The 20259-nt window shown below is 38.5% G+C and overlaps 1 protein-coding gene across 1 annotated transcript in view; it reads left to right on the top strand.

The window, feature by feature from the left end:
* The window catches only part of SLCO5A1 (solute carrier organic anion transporter family member 5A1), a 74809-nt gene that overhangs the window by 22320 nt on the left and 32230 nt on the right, over nt 1-20259 (top strand). The window contains exons 2-3 of the mRNA XM_014883500.2: nt 10461-10593; nt 17071-17291. Of these exons, the coding sequence (XP_014738986.1) occupies nt 10461-10593; nt 17071-17291 (354 nt within the window). The remainder of the gene's footprint in view (nt 1-10460; nt 10594-17070; nt 17292-20259) is intronic.

Raw genomic sequence — 20259 nt, 5'->3', positions numbered from 1 at the left:
GCAAAAATGAATATATATATATAAAGTGCACTTTTTTTTATCAGCACCTAACCTCTTTTGGTAGATATTTGGTCTATTTCCACTCCTTCCTCACATTTCTTTCCTAGGCACAAAGGACCTGGCTTTGAATAATGATGAAGTATAAAAGATTGCATGTCAAACCTTCCTCTGAAAAACAGGTATTTGTGTGCCATTAGCTGCTTTGTGCACAATAAAAGCCCACATCCATAGATATTGGGTATTTAGTGTATAGAGATTTTGCTAAGGAATTGGTGTTTATTCCTGGTCCTTCTGATGGTTCATGATGTCATACTCTTAACATCTGGTTCTGTGCCTGATAAATTTCACGGGGCTCTTCCCTGCTTTTCCTCTGGGAGTGGGTGCATTCTTCCAGCTCTGAGAGATGAAAGGACCTGAGTAATATATTCCTGTTGGCTTGTGCTCTTAGACTACCTGAACATGATGTAAAACAAATTAAAAATAAATCATAATACAAAAATTCTGAAATACTCTTCTTGGCTGGGTTCTGCTGGTCTTGTAGGTATGGACCTTTACAGCTGTGATTTTAAATTTACTCTCTTTTTTTTAATTTTACATTTTCTTATTTGGGATCTACCTGTTGAGGTCTGCTTGAAGGCCAAATCTCAGCTTTCACAATTTGACATTTCACAGTTATAATAGCCTGCAGAAAAGGGGATGACATGCAAGTGAACAACCCTGCCCACTCTAGTGTAGTTAGAAGTAATGCTAAGGACATGAAAATCAGTTTTAAGAAGCAGAGATCAGCAGAATCTATAAGCACGTGCCTGGGGATAATCCCCAGTGAAAATTAAATGTGTGTATGTAGCATCAACTGCCAAACCATTAAAAAAACCCCAAGGCCAAACAATTAAAAGGCAGAGATGAGATATTCCCATTTGACATGACCTTGTAGAAAGAATGCCAATGAGTCAAGAGGCTGCTTCATTATCTTAAAGACAGCCAACAGCTTCAATGTCCTTATAGTAGGAACACCACTGAGTATTAGTGCAGAAGTGCCAAATACTGCCTGCTTCAAGAGAGAAGTCACACTGGCTTCAAGAATACTCTTAATGTGAATGTTAAATTCTCTGCTGTGGATTTAGCTCCCAGTGTTTGAATTAATGGGAAGTAATACAATGAAATTATCTAACCAGTTATTAGTTAAAGGTTTTAAAATAATTTGTAGTAGTAGCTTGCTTATGATTTAGTTAATAATAATTATACTCAGTAGCTAATTTTCTGTATGGAAATGGACACTACTTCTATGACATTTCATTGTTTTGTTCTTTGGAGTAATCAGAACTTTGTGATGCTGACAGACCAGGAATTCAGAAGGGACCAAGGAGTCACTCAGTAGTGCTAATACAGATGGTCAATGTCTCTGTCCAGTTGCCTTACTATTCAGAAAAGAAAATATTTTTAAGAAACATGCACTTTTGAAAACTCAGAATTTGGGAATTCATGCCTAGTCAACTGCTTGGGGTACGTTACCTTGTGTTTGTAATGCAACATACCAACATAAACTTAAAAAACTTGACGATGTGGAGCATTTTTTAGAGCTGATTTCCAGAAAGTAACAGCCAAGAGCAGAGCTGTGCCTTCTGTTGCATCTCTTCGGACATTCTGACTGTTCAACACAAGTAGTGTGTGCATCTCTCTGAGATCTAAATTTCAATAACAGTACTTTTCCATATCAAAATTTCCTATGTATGGAAAAAAAAAATGGCAGTTTTAAGAAAGATCACTGTTACTCACACGTTTATGCAGTTGTTGACACTTCTATTTAAAAAAAGAAATTCCCAAACATCTATTTAGGTTAGCAGTGCCTTTGACTTAATGGAAAGAATATCAGAACATCTTTTTTTTTCAGTTTAGATTCCAATTATGCAAGTATAGATGTGTTTATCTTTGGTCATGCAAACAATTTACATCAATGGGGGCTATCCATATCTTTAAAGTTGTATGTGCTTTTGGAATGCCAATATCTCCAGAAGATTCTTGTTTTAGAGTTGGTTTAAGTACTTATAAAGCTGATAGAACCTGATTTGCTTAATTATCCAATTAAGAATTTCTTTGTGCATATGTCTAATTCAGTTAACCACACTGGTAGGAAATTACACTCAGAAATTGCAGCCATTTTCACTCATCTTTTTCAGCAGATGCGTCTTTTTCACTTTTACTTGCTAACTGCAAGTCATTCTTGGTAATATTATCAGGAAATGTTTATTTATAGGTGAACATAAAGAGAGAAAAGACAGATTTTGATGAAAACTCCCCAAGTAATATTTGTGTGTTCCAAGAAAAACAGTTGTCTCTAAAGAATAGGACAGTCTCCAGTTGCCCCTGAGATTTCTGCTTCCACAATTCTCAGGTTTTAGGAATGAAGAATTAAAGACTCATTTTAAGCACTGGAGTAGTTTTCCTTGGGGCAATCCTTTCTTTAGCCAAGTATCTATAAAGCAGAAATACCATGATACAAGTATAAGCTTTTCTTCTTTGGTATTTTCAGTGTTTTCAGATTTTTGGATTGAATGCACGCACCTGGTAGTGTAACCAAAAGACAAGTATTGAGTCTGTGAAATTTTGAAAGTTGAATTTCTTTGTAGGCACTGTGGCTCTACAGCATAGCCGTGACTTGGAGCAGCATTGCAGGGACAATGTGTACAAGAAGTACAGTTTGGGACAGACAGCCCATTTTAGTTTGTTTTCTTTGGGCTTTCTTTCCTGGGTTTTTATGGATATAGTAGAATCGGATCCAATGAAAATGATTATAATATTTTAGAACATGAACCACAAATGATTAGCACAAAGCATGAAGCAGTGTAGCTGTTTAAATCAGGGAATGATACCAGTTTTAATGCAAATTATATCTTAGTTATAAAGCTGTAAGAGGAAAGTAAAAATCTGACACTTTTCATCTGGTGTTGGCAAGTCACTTAAATAAAATTGAAACATATTTTATTTAATTTAACTTCCAGCATTTTTTTAATGAAATGGTAAGCTGGACCATTAATTTCTTTTCCGTGGTAGGCATGTAAAATGATGCTTTAATTATATTTCTCTAGAAATTTCTCTTCCAGGTCTGTGGAATCTGCTTGTCAAAATAGTGACAAACATATTCTATACAAAGATCAAGAGAGGCTACTGAAGTAGTTTTGTTGCTCTGTTTATTGTTTTGAGTGGAACACTGGATCTGAGAGACTATTAAAGTCATGGTAACGCTAATATGTTTTGAAAGGAAGTGATTTAAAGATGTGAACTGGACATTATTATCTGAACTGCAGTAATGCTCAAAGCATTGTTTTGGAGCAAGTAACCACATTAAAGGAAAAACCCTAAAGCATGTATAGATATGTTTGATTGTGTGTTCGTGATGAAAAGAAGGAAGTGAACCGGTTTCCTGACTTAAAAGCTTTTGAGAAGTCTGCCTGGCTTCTGCTCACAACTCAGTTTTGTGTCCTCAGGCTCAAAAGAATGGTTAAACCTTATGTTTTTGGGGTTAGCTTCTGTGTGGTGAAATTAGACAGAAGGAGGTAAATGTGACTTTATGAATAGGAGCAATGTTTCTTTGAAAGCTCCTTTATGCTTGATCCTTCCTATCCCATCATAGTGCTGTGATATGAGAGGAACAGGGGACAGCTGGGACCTGTTCCCCTTTGAAACCTCTGCCTGTCAGCTTTGTTCTGTGTAGAAATCAGAACCTGCTCTATACCCTAGCAAAATAACAGTGCTTTTCATTCTCCAGTGACTGCATAGTACAGCTTTCCAGGAAATGTCTGCTGGTAGCACTGGAGAGGATGCCATGGTACCATAGCTTGGTGGTGCTTCTCTTGCATGCAAAATTCCAGGTGGTAACCCTGCAACTATTTTTTTAACCTATAGCTCTTTTAATTTCTTGACACATAAATAAATACTGAAGATTATGTAAATTCATCTTGCATTTCTGTTAAATTCAGTCCTCAGATTGTAAACAAGTAATCTGTAAATACAGAGCTTTCCTTGGAAATTCACCTGGATGCTTTTTTTCTGGTGTTTTTATTCTTCTTTGTGCTGTTCTTTCATGAGAGTGTTGTTCAGCCTATAAGACACTGAATTATTGCTTCAATTAAGTATATTACACTTCTGGGCTTACTACTCTGCTTCATGATTATAGAAGATTAATTTCTGTCTTTTATATCTCCTTTCCAATCAATACCCTCATGCTAATGACATTTAAGATTTTGGAATAAAAATTTGAAATCTACAGATATAAAAGGATTATAATTCTATACCACTAAAAGGCATCCTGCAAAATCTATTAAAATTGCTCTATTATTCTGACAATAGCAAATATTCATACATATACTTGTATACATATATAAAATATACCTTCAGAATACATCCTATAGCTTTTGCAGAGTTTTGCAAATTCTAAACTTCCATTGAAAATAGAATAAAAGTCAAATTCTGCTTGTCTTACACATGTATGAAATGAACAGTTGAACTATGGTGATATGCTGCCAAGATTTGGACAATGGGGTCTTTCAGAAATGTTCCTCCTCCTCTCGTGATAAACTCTGTGTGGTGATGTGTGTGCACACAGAGGAGATGACAGGGGCAGAGCAATATATGTCTTCGTTTTTACTTTTTTAACCAAAGCATGTTTTTTAGAGCCCAGCAGCCAACCTGTTGTAGCTCACTAATGTGTAGTTTCTGTTCATCTTAGGCCCAATATGTGACTTGTGACTTTAATTGGTACTAGCATGGCTAATATGAAGAGGTACAGTCAGAGGGTTCATCTATATATTTGAAGGTGCCACAGGGACATATGTTATATATTTCCATGTACAGAGCCTACTGAAGATGTCTTTTGATGTAATTAGAAGAGGAAAAGGACATTCACAATATTTTTATCCCCTCTGTCTCATTAAATTTAGTAGTGTAGGTAGATTAAAAAAAAATTCTTTGGCAACAAAGATTTTTCATGCACTTGGTGTGAACACATAGATTTTCAGATCCATAGAGGATTCAGCTCTTACTGTAGTCAAAAAGAGTGTGTTGCAATAGGCTGTATGTAAAGCTTTCTCCTGTTGAAGAAGAATCTCCTATGAATAAAGCAATTGACACTATAATAATTTTGTCAAATGTTTTCAGAATGGCAGCATCCGTTGTAACATGTCCCAGGATAACTTTGTGATGAAGAATTTCATTGTTTAATCTTATTTCACATGGATAGGTAAATTCCTTATGTAATTAGGTTACTAATTCCCCTTTTCTCTCCCATCCACTCTCCCATCCAGCATCTTAGCTGTGATGGAAGTTTATAGCTAAGCCTGGCTAGTCACAGCCAGCTGCAGTTTTGAAACCTAGACCACCTTGTTAGTATGGTGTAGAGCCTGAGGCATTCCATGCTGGGGACATACTCAATGAGGCAGTGAAGCTCCTCCAGTACAAAGCTTCAAGGAATTAAAATTGCTGTGGCTAGATATCTTGGGTCAAAATGGGCACTTAACTCACTCTCTTTGAACCAGGATGTTTTACTTATCTATGGTCTGTGTCAGAGGTAGAGCTATGATCTGAAAGACCAGGTTTGAGAGAGCTGGGAAAGGCCATCCCTCATCACTGAAGAGAAAGTACACCCAGAGGAAGAGATATGCTTGGTAATGGAAACTCTTAACCACAACACTAAGATCTTTGGAGAAGAGGGAGACTTCAAAGAATCCACAAGGTCTTTGGTCTTTGAAATTGTCTTGTTTAAAGGCCGTGTAATTTTAGTAAAACAATCTGTGCTTTCCTCTGAAGACTTAGGATCCTACATGACAGCAGCATCAGCAAGCTACAACAGACTTCTGGGGAAAAGCTTTTGCCAGGTCCAGTTTGAGCTGGTTGTGTTGACTGTCGTGAGTAGTTCTCAGATGGCTCTAAGTCACCCTGAGATCAGCTCAGTTGGGTAGAGCATGTTACTGTTAATGCCAAAGTCATGGATTTGATCTCTGTGTGGGCCATTCACTTAGGAATGTGGGTGGCTTCCAGCCCCCGGTATATTCTGTGGTTCTGTGAAGTTGGGTAGCAGTAGGTGACCTGCAGATGTGCTTTCCTAAAGAGTTCACATAGAACAGTGTTCCCATGTTCCCACAGAATTGTAATGTGACTTGTCAGCATTGAACATGCGTGGCGAGTGCAGGAACTCAGAGGGGTGCAATCCTGCATTCCACTGCAACCCAATCAGAAGAGATTCAGATTGATGTTGTTGCCCATATGTCTATACAAACAATAGTTTCCTCCTTTTATCTACTGAGGATAATTTATGGTTTGGAATAGAACTTCTAACTCCTGGAATGTATGTAATCTTTGTTTTATCATCGGAAAGGACATATTGCCACTATTTCACAGCATAGCGTTTTGTGACTTAGAAATAGTAAGGTTACTTGCAAATCTAAGCACCAGTCAAGCTTATGGCTATGAGCTTATAAGACAAATGCTGGATTTCCTTAGTATTTCCTTATTTTTCCTTAAAAATTTATACTGGATATTGTGTGCCCTGCCTTAGCATCACAGTACTCCAGCATGCCCCCGATAGGGGGGAAAATGTTTGTTACTTCCATTGAAAGGTCTTGGCTGTTACATCTGTGCAACTCCCTAGATCAAGATCCCAGATCATGGCCTGAAGGGGGAGGACCAAAAAGAGTTAGCTGAAATCCCTGGCAGAAGGCTGAAAGGAAAGTGCTTATATACATCATCTACATGTTTTTGAACCTTTTTCAGCCAAAAAGTGGAGACCTTCTAGTGTTCCAAGTGGAAAAAAATCTGAAACTGTTCCTGTAGGATTTTTTATGTGTGAAGCAGGTACAATTTTGATGACACCCTTATTGAATCTCTTTCCAGTTTAGTTTCCTTTCTATATCATCCAGTAATCCTGGTGGCCTACTTGGGAATCAAAAACGTCTTTATTCTTGAATATAGCTGTGAGGGCTGTGACCAGAATTTTAAGGGTCTAGGACCCTTGAGTAGCCTGCCAGGGTGACTTATGGAGCTGGTTTGCCCTTCACTTCCACAGCAAGGTTTGAAAGTTTGGGGCAGATTCTTTCAGGTACCTAATTTTGAAACACTGAAACGTTATGCTTGCAGTGCTCTATGTGTAGTCCCATTTATAAGTCTAAATCAGTTTCTTGCACTAGTTGTCCAATTTCTGATAGTGACCATTATAAGATGCTGAAAAAGATACTGCAATGTATCTTAAAATGGCAATTTCAAGAACTTTACTGCTGATGCTTCCTCTTACCATTGACCAGGAACATGGAAGCTCTTTGTTTTCTGAAAGACTTAGAAAGTGACATTCTGTCTGTAAGTTATATTAAAAACAAATACATCTTGAAGCCTGAGCAGCATATAGTAATTTTAAAATACTCCTGAAACTGTTGAATTTCTTCCTCTAAAGGAGAACAGTGTTACTTTTATTTTTATTGTGCAATATTTCTGCTTACAAGGAAAACCCTCTGAAGTTTCCAGGTGTACAAAATACACTTTTGGGTAGTGTTTTGAAACCTAAGCAGTTGCTGCTTTCAGTGGTGGTACTAAAGCTGAATTAATGCACAGTATAAGTATTTTTTCTGAATACTGAAGTGAATGGATTAAGTCAGTCTTTTACTCCCTTTGTGTTTCTTCTCTAAAGATTTTAGAGATCTGAGTTTGCTGTAGTTGTCTGAATCAATTATCCAAGCAAACATTTATAGCACAATATTATTGGTTGTGGGAGTGTGAAGATAGTTTTCTGTTTGTTGTTGGTTTTCTTCTTCCTCATGACATGAATTTTGCAAATAACAGTTACTGTGGGATTTATCTAACCACTTGCTGCTAAGGAGCAGAGTTGCAATGTCTCATGGAGCATTTTAGGCATACAGAGAATTGTTTACAATCAATTCAGTAGGGAACATGGCTGGAATAAATTTAAATAGTGAACACAGTTCTGAAAACCATTATGTGAAAAGGACTTCAGCAAAATCTGTATATTCAAAATTGCAGTTTAAAAAAACCCCAAAATATGCTTACAAAAAATTACTTAAAAATGAAAAAACTGTGTAATCAATTTGTGGTCTGGCAGCATTTTTTTGTTTAGGCAGTTTTACCTTTTGTGGTAACTTCTGTGATTTTTTTTTTTTTTCTGCAGTAAGGCTCTCTTTTTACTTGCATGAATGCTCTTTTTCTTCATTCTCTTATTTCAAAATGTAAGAAATGTGCAAGTTATTTTGGTTTAATCAGATAGATGTAGTGATTTTATTTTGTTTATTTTATCTGTGAGACATAATTTACTGTAGCAAGTAACATGGAAGAAACCCAAGCTCAGTTATGCTTCTTCAGCTGCTGCAGTCTAAGATTCAGCATGTGTGGTTGAGGATGGGACCAAAAAGGATGGAGTCTGCATACTCCTGTTGTGAACAGGGACTAGTCCAGTAACCATCTGGACCTAGAAAGAGAATCACAGAGAATTAGATAATCAGTTCTTTCATGTGCTGCTAGAGGATCTACAGCAGCTGAGCAAGTGTTGCTGTGCTGGAGCTTGGGTTTTGGTGGTACAAGATATGTGAGTGGACAGCAGAGACCAACCCTTCCACCCCCTTGTCTTTTATACTTACAGGCAGACTGCATGAGAAGCAGGGCAGAAGCATCTTAAAAGGAGTGGGTACTGCAGGATATATTAAGGAAGGAAAGAGATATTGTAGGGGAATGGAACAGAGTGGAATAAAACAGAGCATTTCAGTTGGAGGGGATCTACAACGGTCATCTCATCCGAATTTCCTGACTGCTTCAGGGCTCATTAGAAACTAAAATCTGTTACTAAGGGCATTGTCCAAATGCCTCTTAAACACACTGATAAGTCTGTCACCTCCCTAGGAAACCTTCACGAGTGTTTGACCTCCCTCTCAATAAAGAAATGCTTCCTTAGATCCAATGTAAACCTCCCCTGGTGAAGCTTTGAACTATTACTGTGTATCTTGTCACTGGATATAAGAGAGAAAAGATTCAGTGAGTAAAGATTCCCTCCTCAGGAAGCTGTAGAGCAATGAACTTGCTCCTCAGCCTCCTTTCTCCAAACTAGAGAAGCCTCAAGTCCTTAGCTGCCCCTCATAGGTCATTTCTTCCAGCCCTCTCACCGGCTTTGTTGCACTTATCTGGACCCATTCAAGGAGCTTCACATCCTTAAATTGTGGTGTCCAGAACTGTACACAGTGCTCTAGGTGAGGCTGCACCAGTGCTGAACACACTGGAATAATCACCTTTCTTGAGCAGCTGGTGATTCTGTATTTGATGCACCCCAGGATGGGGTTTGCCCTCTTGGCTTCCAGGACACGCTGCTGATTCTTACTGTGCCTGCTGCCAGCCAGCACCCCCAGAGCCCTTTCTGCAGAGAGGCTCTCCAGCCACTCCTCTCCCAGTTTATACTTACACTAATCAGTGCCTGATTGGTCCATCCCAGCTGCAGAATCTGGTATTTTGACTTGTTAAACTTCATGCCATTAATCGCTGTCCAGTGCTCCAGTCTGTGTAGATCCCTCTGCAAGGCCTCTTGTCCCTCCAAAGAGTCATCAGCACCTCCCAGTTTGGGGTCATCAGCAAATGTGCTAATGATGGATTCAACTCCTGCCTTCAGGTTGTTGGTAAATGTATTGAACAGAACTGGCCCTAGAATTGACCCCCAGGGAACACCACTGGTGACCAGTTGCCCCCTTTAAGCATTGCCATTCAGCCAGTTCTTCACCCAGCACAGCCTGCAGCCACGCATCCCATAGATGGAGAAGTTGTCCTGAAGGATGCTGTGAGGGACAGTATCAAAAGCATTACTAAAATGCAGGAAAACCACATCCATCTCATTTTCTTCATCCACTGGGTGGGTGACCTTACCATAGAAAGGTAACAAGTTAGTTAAGTAGGACTTTCCTTTTTGAACGTGTGTTCTCTCAATCTCTGAAATAGGAATATTTGATTTCTTAAAATGGACCAATCTTTTATACACAGTATTAGACTGATGGTAACTAAATTAGAATGTTGTATTTTGCTCTCCAATTACAATTTTTATTCTTCGCTTTTCTGCTTTTCTGTTTCCCTACCATTAGTTAGACTTTTAAAAAAATTATATGTTAAATAATTTTGATTTTATTGAAATGAAATGTTACCAAATAGGAAAAATTTTATGGAAGTCAAGTATGCTTTCCATCCAGAATACCAAAATAGTGTATACTTGCATAATTTGACTGAAAATGTGCAGAAGGCAGTAATCTTCTTACTAATGTGTATGTGACTTGGCCAGAAGTTGCTGCCTTGGTTGCAAAAAAGATCTCTAAAAGTTTTAGGGTGCAGAACTTCTTGTTTAAAGAAGCATTATTTACTTTGTGATTTCATGTGTAAATAAACAAGGAACATTAATTTTATTTATGTATGACTCTGACCTTTTATTTCCTCAGCCATCATGTACGTAATGGGAGCACTTGGACCTGCAGCTGGATACTTATTAGGAGGACTTCTTATTGGTTTCTATGTTGATCCTAGGACAACTGTGTACATTGACCAGAGTGATCCCCGATTCATTGGAAACTGGTAAGGATCAAGCATTTTTCAAAACTATTCTCTCAGTTGCCAGTAGGAAATTAAGACAGGTTGGAAGATTTTATCCCTTGAGGACTTGTTTAAGGTTGTAGAAGGAGGCCAAGGAAGATGGTGTTCGTGTTGATTTCTATACACTAGCCTCTGACAGAGAGGAAAGGTTTGCCATAGGAGTGCACAGGAGCAGAGCATGGAAAGCCCCTTATGTTGGCTGTTCAGGACTGTCCCTGAGCACAGTGGGCACTGACTGACAGTGCTCATCACAGGGATGTCAGCGCAGGGTACTGGTGTTGCAGGAGGCCATGAATGATCTCTGCTGCCCAGAACTGACCCCTTCCTACTGGAAGCTGGATTAATCTCTTCTTTGGTTTTCCAGAGGCATGGAACACTGAACTCTGCTGCCCAGATGAGAAACACTAGACTTTACTGATCCTATTTCAGGTGAAGGAGATAGGATGGGGTCAGAGAATGCCCTTTCCAGTCTTTCTTTCTCAGGGTAATGGCTTGTGTTTAGGCAGCAGATGCTGTAAACCATCACATTATTCTCAATAAGGAGTTGGCTTCCAGCAGCACTGAGATGTAGCAGCTCTAATTGTTAGCTGATGTCTTCAGGCAGCCTTTGAGATGTGGCATCCTTGGAAATGTGTCTTTGAGGAAGCAGATCTTGAGGAGAATGTCTTTTCTCAGATAGATTGTAAATCTGCCTTGACATTTTCATGCAATGCCAGAAAAAACCTGAAGTTCATTATCCCAGGAAGAGAATTCTGCTTTTTAGGTGTAAAGTGCAGTGTCAGTTCTCATGCCCTGAGTTAGCATTTGTCACTGCACCATTGCAGTCAGTGTGTATCTCTTTCTGTTTATTCTGCAGTGATCTTTCCTGACAGTTTGATGTGAAAAATTCTCTCTTTGGATTCTTCCTAAACTTTTAAGGATTTAGTCTGCTTTATTGGTCTAACTTTGTCCAAGGGAATTGCTGCAGTATTTTGTCAAATTTTCAGCAAGAGAAAGGCAAAGCTGAGTGCTGGGTGCAGCCTTGGGATTAATAACTCCCTGCTCTGATTTACCTACTGACATCTCACTGAAAAGATCAGTTCTGTGAGTGTGCAGCAATGTCAAAATTTGGACTATTCTAGTATAAAAGATTTGGAATCAAAGCAAAATATTATACATTCTTTGTAAAATTCTTATACTTCATGTGTTTTTAATGGCATGTCAGGACTGGTAATCAGCATCTGATCAGTACTTTTTGACAGAAGTTGCAAACAGGCCTATAAATATATTTGTTAATTGGAATCAGTGGGGCTGTATGAATGTGGGATAAACTTTTGACTTTATCTATAACACAACCACTGATATAATTGAGTTTTAACTCAAGCAGCTTCAGCAAAAGTAAAATAGTCAAAGCAACAAAGTCAGTAAAAATCATTCAAAGTTTTCTTTTTTTATCTTGGTGATTAAATCTATAGGGTCTGGCTTTCCTTGAATGGTATTCCAAGTCTTTATTTCTCGTTCATTTTTGACTATGTCAGTTCTTTCTCTCTTAAATTTCTGAGGAGTATCAACTGCCATCAGGTCCCTGATAATTTGATGCACAAGCTGTGGTAGCCTCTCATAAGAGTTTAGTGGTGTTCATAGCATTTGTCTCATTCTCTTTTCTCTTTCTGAAGCTATATCTACCCATTGAAAAAAGCAAGACTCCTGTGATGTGAAGGTTAAACCTTTGTCCCTTGCTACTTGCTAACTGCCTGGTTGCAGAGAATTCTGGATGTGTACATTTCATTCCACTGAAATGTATTTTCTGGGACTATGACATTTTCTCCTTGTAGGGAAGTGCTGCATAGTCAAGTTTATTTTTATTTATGCAATCTAACAATTTGAAATGTAAGAGTAGCTCAACACTTACTTCAGCTGACACACTTTAAAAGTGTGGTTCAATTGAGATAATTTAATGGGAAGTCATATATGAGATTTCTGAGTCTTATTCCCTTTGAAGTGAATTAGTGTCTTTGATTCCTATCTTTTCTTTATTATAGCTTTAAGGTTCCTAATGTAACTTATCGTGGGACCCAATTTAACAATTTCCATTGTCAGAGGAGGCAATGCTTACAGACAAAATAGTGAGTATAGCAACTATGATATATGGCTAAACTAAAAACAGTATAGTCTAGTTTTTTCCTTAAGCTATTCTTTTCTAGGAGGTATATTGCAGGACATGTAATCTTGTGCAACATGGTGAAATAAAATGGTTGTTTTTCAGGGTTATTTCTGATCTGATTATTCCTTGAGTTTCGCAGGACTTGGATTTCTGCTCCTAGGTTTTGCACACCTGGGGTTTCTGTAGGTGCTCTAGGCTAAATTACAAGCCGGCTCTCTATGCCAGCTCATCAAATGTTTGAAACTGTTTTTTATTCAAATTTGGTAACTGTGGGGATATCTGTTAGAAATCATTCATCATGTTGTTGTCTTTGAAAACTGCTAATATGCTATATAGGGACCTCATTAGTTGTGGAGTAGCCCTTGGCGGTCTGTCAGGTGCTTTGAATCAAATTTTCTTTTGCTGATGCTTTTCTGAGTGTTTTCCTAGTTCAGAATCTGTTTAATACTTGGATCTTCCTATATAGTCTCTCATCAACATTCCACACAAGAAGTTTAAAGGAATTCCTTCAGCATTGTCTGGTCCTTCCTTAGCTTTAATTGCTTTATTTGAGGTCCTAGGGCTTGTGCGGATGCCTTTGAGGTATTCTTCTGCATATTTTCTTTGACTTTAGAAGACAGAAAATCAAGGGCTTTTTAAATTAATTTACCTCCTGTTCTGACCTCTCAATTTCCCACTGTAGGTGTCCTTATTATTTTTGATACCGTTTTTTGTCTGTTTTCCAATTGTTTGATATTTCTGCAGGAAGTTGTGAAGTGTAGATGGTGAGATAATTGCATCCAGTGCTGCATTTGTGACATCTCCAACATTTGGTATGCTGTCATAACAGTCCCTTTGGATATGAATTTCATCTTGTGCTACATTACAGGCCCTGTCTCCTTTGCTGCTTCCTCCTGAGTGGGTGGTTGCAGATTTCTGCATATTATTGCCACAGATTGTTTCTTTGATCAGTGCCTTTGCAGCTTCTGCCTTTGAGATCCTGAAAGGGATGTTGCTACATTTTGATACAGACTACGGATTTATTCTGTCTGACAGTGCTGACTAATCCTCCTAAAAGTCTGCTTTCTAATCCATGTATGTTATCAGCTAAAATGAATGAATAGAGGATTTTCTGTTTACATAATATCAAAATTAGTCAAAACTTTCAGTCACTTATATTTGCCTTGCAAAAGCTTCCTGTAAGCTTCTAATAAAAATAGTGTTACACATGGCTGTTTATTTGTTGTTTGCCTGTGTATAGTAATTTACCATACAAAGCATTGCATATGAAAAATGAAGTTTTTCAGTATCTTTGCAGACAAATATGAGGCCAAATGCTTTTTCTTTCTTGTACAAGTAATCCTGTCTATTCAGAATTTAAAATGTTTTAAAATTTGAACAAATATATAATTAATAGTGTAGAGATAGTACAAAAATATGTAAAAAATGTTCTTATATTGGGTTTGCATGGCAAGGTTTTGGTAGTGGGAAGGCTACAGGGTTGGCTTCTATGAGAAGCTGCTGGAAGCTTCACCTCTGCCTGAGAGAGCCAGTCAGCCAGCTCCAAGAGGAGGCTGCCAAGGTTGAGACCATCAGTGGTGGTGGTGGTAGCACCTTTGGGATAACATATGTAAGAAGCAAGAAATAAAAAGACATGTGCAACACCAGCAGCAGTCAGAAGAAAGTGGAATGAGCATGCCATAGAAACAGCTCTGCAGACCCCAGTGTCATTGAAGGAGGAGGAGGTGGAAGTGCTCCAGGTGCCAGAGCAGAGATTCCCCTGCAGCTAGTGGGAGCCTTTCATTAAGTTTTCTCTCCTCTGTCCTGTGGAGGGTTTTTCCTGTCCTTATCTCGATCTATGAGCCTTCCATCGAATTTTCTCCCTGTTCTGCTGACATTATGAGGTATCACTGCCTATTTTTTCTGAGTACTGGTATGAACATACTTCTTTGCTAACTGAAGCCTTGATCATCCCTCTCCTTTGTAGTGGTTTATGGCTCAGTTCACCAAAGAAAAATACTGTATGTTTAAATGTATAAAAAACAAACAATAGAAATGAACCTATCTGTCCGGAAATCATCCTGCAGAGTGTGTCTACACTGCCCAATGCATCTGAAATCTCTGAGTTGCTGCCAGTGCAGGTAGGTCAGATATCAGACCTGGCATTGCCATGTTAGGGTAGAGTTTTATCCCAAACCAGGCAGCTCTACTGCTTTCCTTATCCAATCTTGCCCCTCGAACTGGCTTTGACATCCCTATGCTGCACTACAGTCAAAGTAGAGAATGAAGTATGTGTTTTATTAAACTCTAAAAGAAAGCATGCTTTTTTTATTCCATGGCCAACAAAATTCTTTGATGGCTGAGTTAAAGAGTTGCCTACTAAGTAAATGATTTGAAGCTATCAAATGACTGATCGAGGATTAAGAGACTGCTTATCATGTCAGATATTCAAGATTAATTCATGTGTAGTGCTGCCTCTTTACTATCATTTTCATAACAAATGTGGACTTGACCTCACTAATTACTATCATGGGCTAAGCAGACTTGACTTAGGGAAATTAATTTATCACCAATTAATAACAGAGTAGGATAGAAAGAATTAAAAAGAAACCTACAAGCACCTCCTAGCCACTTGTTCCTTCTCTCAAAGCTGAGTTTCGCTCCTGACTCTTCTACATCCTCCACTGGAGTGATGCAGTGGGCTGTGGAAAGGGGATTGTGTCACTTTTTAACACCTTGTCTTTGTTGCTCCTTATCTCCTTCAGACAGTCTTTTATTAACTAGTCTAGCACAAGGCCTTTCCATTGGGTGCAGTCCTTTAGGAACAGAGTGCTCCAGCGTGCAGCATCCCCCGTGAGTGACATGTCCTGCCTGAAAACCTGCTCCTGTAGGTGTCTTCTCCACAGGCCACGATTCCTGCTCGAGCCTGCTCCAGCGTGGGTTCCCCACAGTCTGGAGGTGAATACCATGGCCTTGTCCTGGGCATACAGGTGAATGTCTGCACCTGGAGCCCCCTTCTCCCCTCCTCTCACCTTGGGTCTGTAGGGCTGTTTCTTTCCTGTTTTCTCACTCCCTTCACACAGTTGCTGTGCAGGTTTTTTTCCCCTTTCTTAAGTAAGTGAACACCAATATGCCACAAGCATTCTGATAGACTCAGCATTGGGTAGTGATGAATCTGTTTGAAAACTGGCTGGAGCTGTCTCTGTCCAGCATGGGACAGCTCATGATGTCTCCTCACAGAACTCCTGCAGTCCCCACCGTGCTACCAAAACCTTGCCATGTAAACCTGGTGCAATGAGATGAGTCTGTAGTGAAAACTGCACTTCCAGTATGTAAGAAGAACTTTGTAGGTGAATTCTGAGGTTGTCCTTCTTTATGGAACCAGCTGTGTGAGGTTTTGTTTCCCCTAGTCTCTCACTGTTAGAACTCAGAGGAGAAATGATTTTATCTGACACTCTATCAGTGTTCTGGCTGCTGACTCGAGTTAACTCTATAGAACTTCCTAGTGCGACCCTTTTGCCCATCTGTAGTGCTGTGGTGAAGTCCATGAAGCTTTTTGGCTGCAGGGAGGACAACTGTATGCAGCTGAAGAGCTCTCTTCTGTATCCCACACATTGTCCCTTCTGTCGGTATGTCCCAGGTCATTCCCTGAGAGCCAAGGGATCATTTCAGGGGTGTTTTTATATCCCATATTTAAAAGACAGAGAGAGAGAAGAAGAAATTCTTTGTGAAGGCTGTTTCAGGTTGCAGTCACAGAACAGAGTTTTAGGCATAAACTCTGGCATGAATTATAGCACATTATTTGTTTACATTCAGGCTTTGAGAACTCTTCAATTGTGAAGGGAGGGGAATTGGACAAGTCAGGGCAGTGAGAGGTAAGCACTGGAAAGCAGAACAGATTTAGCCCTGATGTATCAAGACATTTTGTCTTCTCATGACATGGATAGCTTTTTCTGTGTTCTCCAGAGAAATACTACATTGCTTTACTGGGAATTATCTGTGAAAGGCTAAGTCAAAGTGAATATCTAATTCTCAGCACTTGGTACTGACAAATTACCAAAATTGAAAATTTAACTTGAAGCTGACACTATTTAATAAAATTTGGTGGGTTCTGGATAAATACCTTTCAGTAAATAAACCAAAAGAAACATCTTCTGATAAAGGATTTTAGTGTGGTGAAGGTTCTCCCCTACTCCAATTCTTTACTCTTAGTGTCAGTTTTTCATACTTTGCAAATGTGTCTTTCCAGCCAGTGTAGCCTCTGGCAGTAACTTGGATTTTTTTGTTTAATTTAATGTGTTTGCTTTTTGTTTCCATTCCTGTTTTCCTGGCATTAGGTGGAGTGGATTTCTCCTTTGTGCCATTGCTATGCTCCTTGTGATATTTCCCATGTTTACCTTTCCGAAAAAGCTCCCTCCTCGACATAAAAAAAAGAAAAAGAAGATGAATTCTGATGATGTTTCAAGTGATGATGATGTGATGAAAGAGAAAACAAGTAGCAAAACAGAAACAGATAGTTCAGTTTCTGCCTCTATGGGATTTGGAGAGAATGTTAAAGGTAAAGTTTGTTTTTATTTTATAAATGCTTTAGATTTTGTGTGCAGGGCCATCCAGGATTGTATGAGTGTAATTGAAGGCATTTTTGACATCCTGTATTTGCTATTATATTTTGCTTTTGGGATTTTAATAGGTGCTCATCTTCTAAAATGACAGGGTGCAGCAATGACTGAAAGGCATTTTTTTTCTTGAATGGTTGATGTTTGTGTACCTGTAACAAACAGGTAGGCTATTTCCTATAGTTACAGGACCCCACCACATGTATTTGTGCATCTTAGACTTTGTAATTGTCACACTTGCTTTGTAAGCTGAATTTACTTCATGGAGTAAAGTGCTTTACTGCAGTGTAAGTGAAACAAGTAGAAGGAATTCTGGTATGTGAGTTCAATTACATTCATGTATTTGGCTAAGTTTATAGAGAAAGATTATTTGTTTCATATTCCTTTCCTGTCTGTTTTGTACTACAAATTATTTTCTGAAGGCTAAGACAAATAAAACCTGTGCTAATTTTGAAAAGTGATGAGATCAAAAGATTGACAAGTAGTGGAGATTTTTATTTTTACTCAAGGGGTAACCATTATTGTAAAATCTAACAGTAAATAATAATCATTGACAAAATGCCTGGGGAAGAAGGGCAATGTTGCTACAAATTGATTAATGTGAAGCATGTAGAATTTAAATTAACAATACAGACTTGACAGTATCATAAAATTGAATACTAAAGGACAGGAGTGAATGTGCCTCAATGCCATTGTGTTGTTAGTGCTGTTGTGTCCTCCTTGGATGCTAAGATGTAAATTCTAGTTGTGCCATTTCATGGTAGCCAGATTAATGCAGTGGGACTGGAAGAAACTATGAAATATCTATTGTACTATCAGACATAATTTGAACTCAAAACTTTTAAGTGTTTGTTGAAATAGACATTAGTGTTGCTTTTTACTTGGATATCAGGCCAGGATATAATGATTGGCAGACTTTTTAATGAAACATTTATGATCACTCTTTAGTCTAAGTAGACAAGGCTTAGCAAAACCAGCTGTTTTTAGACTAAACCGAGTGTAACTTTAAGTTATGTTTGCACACCTGCATATTGATTTGCTCTGTATTATATTTACACTGGTTCTCTCAGGGTACCTAAAGTTACTGTTAATTTCTACAGATGTAAAGAAAAAAGAGGACCATGGAACTTTCTTGGTATGATTTTATTAGCTTACAGATCTTAAGTTTCTTAAGGTACAAGGCTAGCAAAGAACAAGCAAAGTGAACCTCAAATATCAGATCTTTCAGCCATGTTCTCCCTTTGTTGGCAAAGTGGTTGAAAATGTGATGGAGAAGCAAGAAAATCATGTTTCTTCCTCCTTTGAAGACTCTATTCTCCATATTTGTGAGCCCCAATACACAATATTTTCTTCTCACTCCATACAACTAGTAGGTTTTATTTGCCTTCAAACCTTCTGGCTTCTGATTAGTGGAAGTAGTTCAGGTCTTCTCCTGACAGTATTTTCTCAGTAACACAGGGGATTAGGGGAGTCTAGTCTTTGGGCTCCTTCCCAATGATTGAAGGCAATGTCACAGCACAGGGACTACTTCACCCTCAGGTGTGCCTGGTGAAGATACAGGTGAGCAGATGAACTGCATCTGGGTGAGTTTGATGATGCTGGTTCTCTGTTCTGATACATAATTTCACCTTCCAGGCCGTGTTCTCCCTACAGGCACAGCAGAAAAAAAACCCCAGGTATTTGCCTGGGAGAATGTTTTCTAGGACTTTTTTTTTACAGAAATAAAAGCTTCTGAATGTCTCATTTTGGCATGGGTTTCTTTGGTATGTATCTGCCTAGATGTAAAACATACATTCTATAAAATTCTATATTAATATATTAATGGAGCTACCAAATTAGGGCTTTTACTATACAAAACTTTTATTTTTCTCCAGAGGACAAACTTCACCATGTGGAACAGTGAAAAGAAATATGCCAGAAAGATAGCAAGCTAGTTGAGATAAGCAGAAAAAAGTATCTTGCTATAAGCTGATAATAGCTTTCCCATTCGGTGTCAGTTACCCTAGCAAAGAAGGCCTGCAGCAGGAATGCACTATCATTTAATTATTTTTCCAGTTTAAGTGGGCTTTATGGAATAAGATCATGCCTCAAGCTTCTCAGCTGAGGTAATTCTGTTTATAATGGGAAGGAAAAAAGGATCATATGTGTCTAAGTAATTTAGCATTTTTTCTTCTGAGATGCAGTGAACGTTTTATACTTTCCATTGACTTTCAGAGTCAGTCTTTTTATATATATCTTTTTATAGCACTGTGGGCAGGAACTCCACTTAGGCAGTAGCCAGGAGACTGTTGATTTAGTAGGTCATATCTTCTGTTCTGTACTAATAAATACCAATGATGTCATACTCTGCCATGACAGAGGTTAGTGCCATCAAATCTCTGAAATCTGTGCAGCTTTGGTAAGGAAAGTAACTGTTTTCTTCTTCCAGTACGATGTCGTCTTAGGTGGGAAGCCTGGCAAAATTATTTTTATCTTGTTGTAACTTGTCCTAATTTCCTAATGAATTCTCTAAGTGAATGAAAAGTTATCAAAAAGTCATGAGACTCTTTTTTTCTGCACTGACTGCCAGTACAGGCTGAAGAAATAAACCAAAGCTGGCTCCATCCACAAGTAGCCTCGAACTTCAGTGACCTGAGCTTTATTTTGGTGCATGATAGAGCTGAAATCAGATAAAAAGACAGATACAACTTTGCTTTTTCACATGTTTCAAGTTGCAAAGGCTTACTTATGTTTCAAGTAGAAAATGTGAGTTGAAGAATGCTTCTGAGTCAGGTATCAAAAGTATTAAATAAAAGAGTAAGTAGGTCATAGGAGGAAGAAAATTGGATGTAGTTTGTTGGGAAAAATAGAGGTAGTGTAGATTACATGAACTAGAGGAGTTTTATAATGAAGTTCAATCCCATCCATGCA

The sequence above is a fragment of the Sturnus vulgaris genome, chromosome 1 (genome assembly GCF_052056855.1).
Source record: "Sturnus vulgaris isolate bStuVul1 chromosome 1, bStuVul1.hap1, whole genome shotgun sequence".
Taxonomy (NCBI): Eukaryota; Metazoa; Chordata; class Aves; order Passeriformes; family Sturnidae; genus Sturnus; species Sturnus vulgaris.
This window is presented reverse-complemented; position numbering and strand designations above follow the sequence as displayed.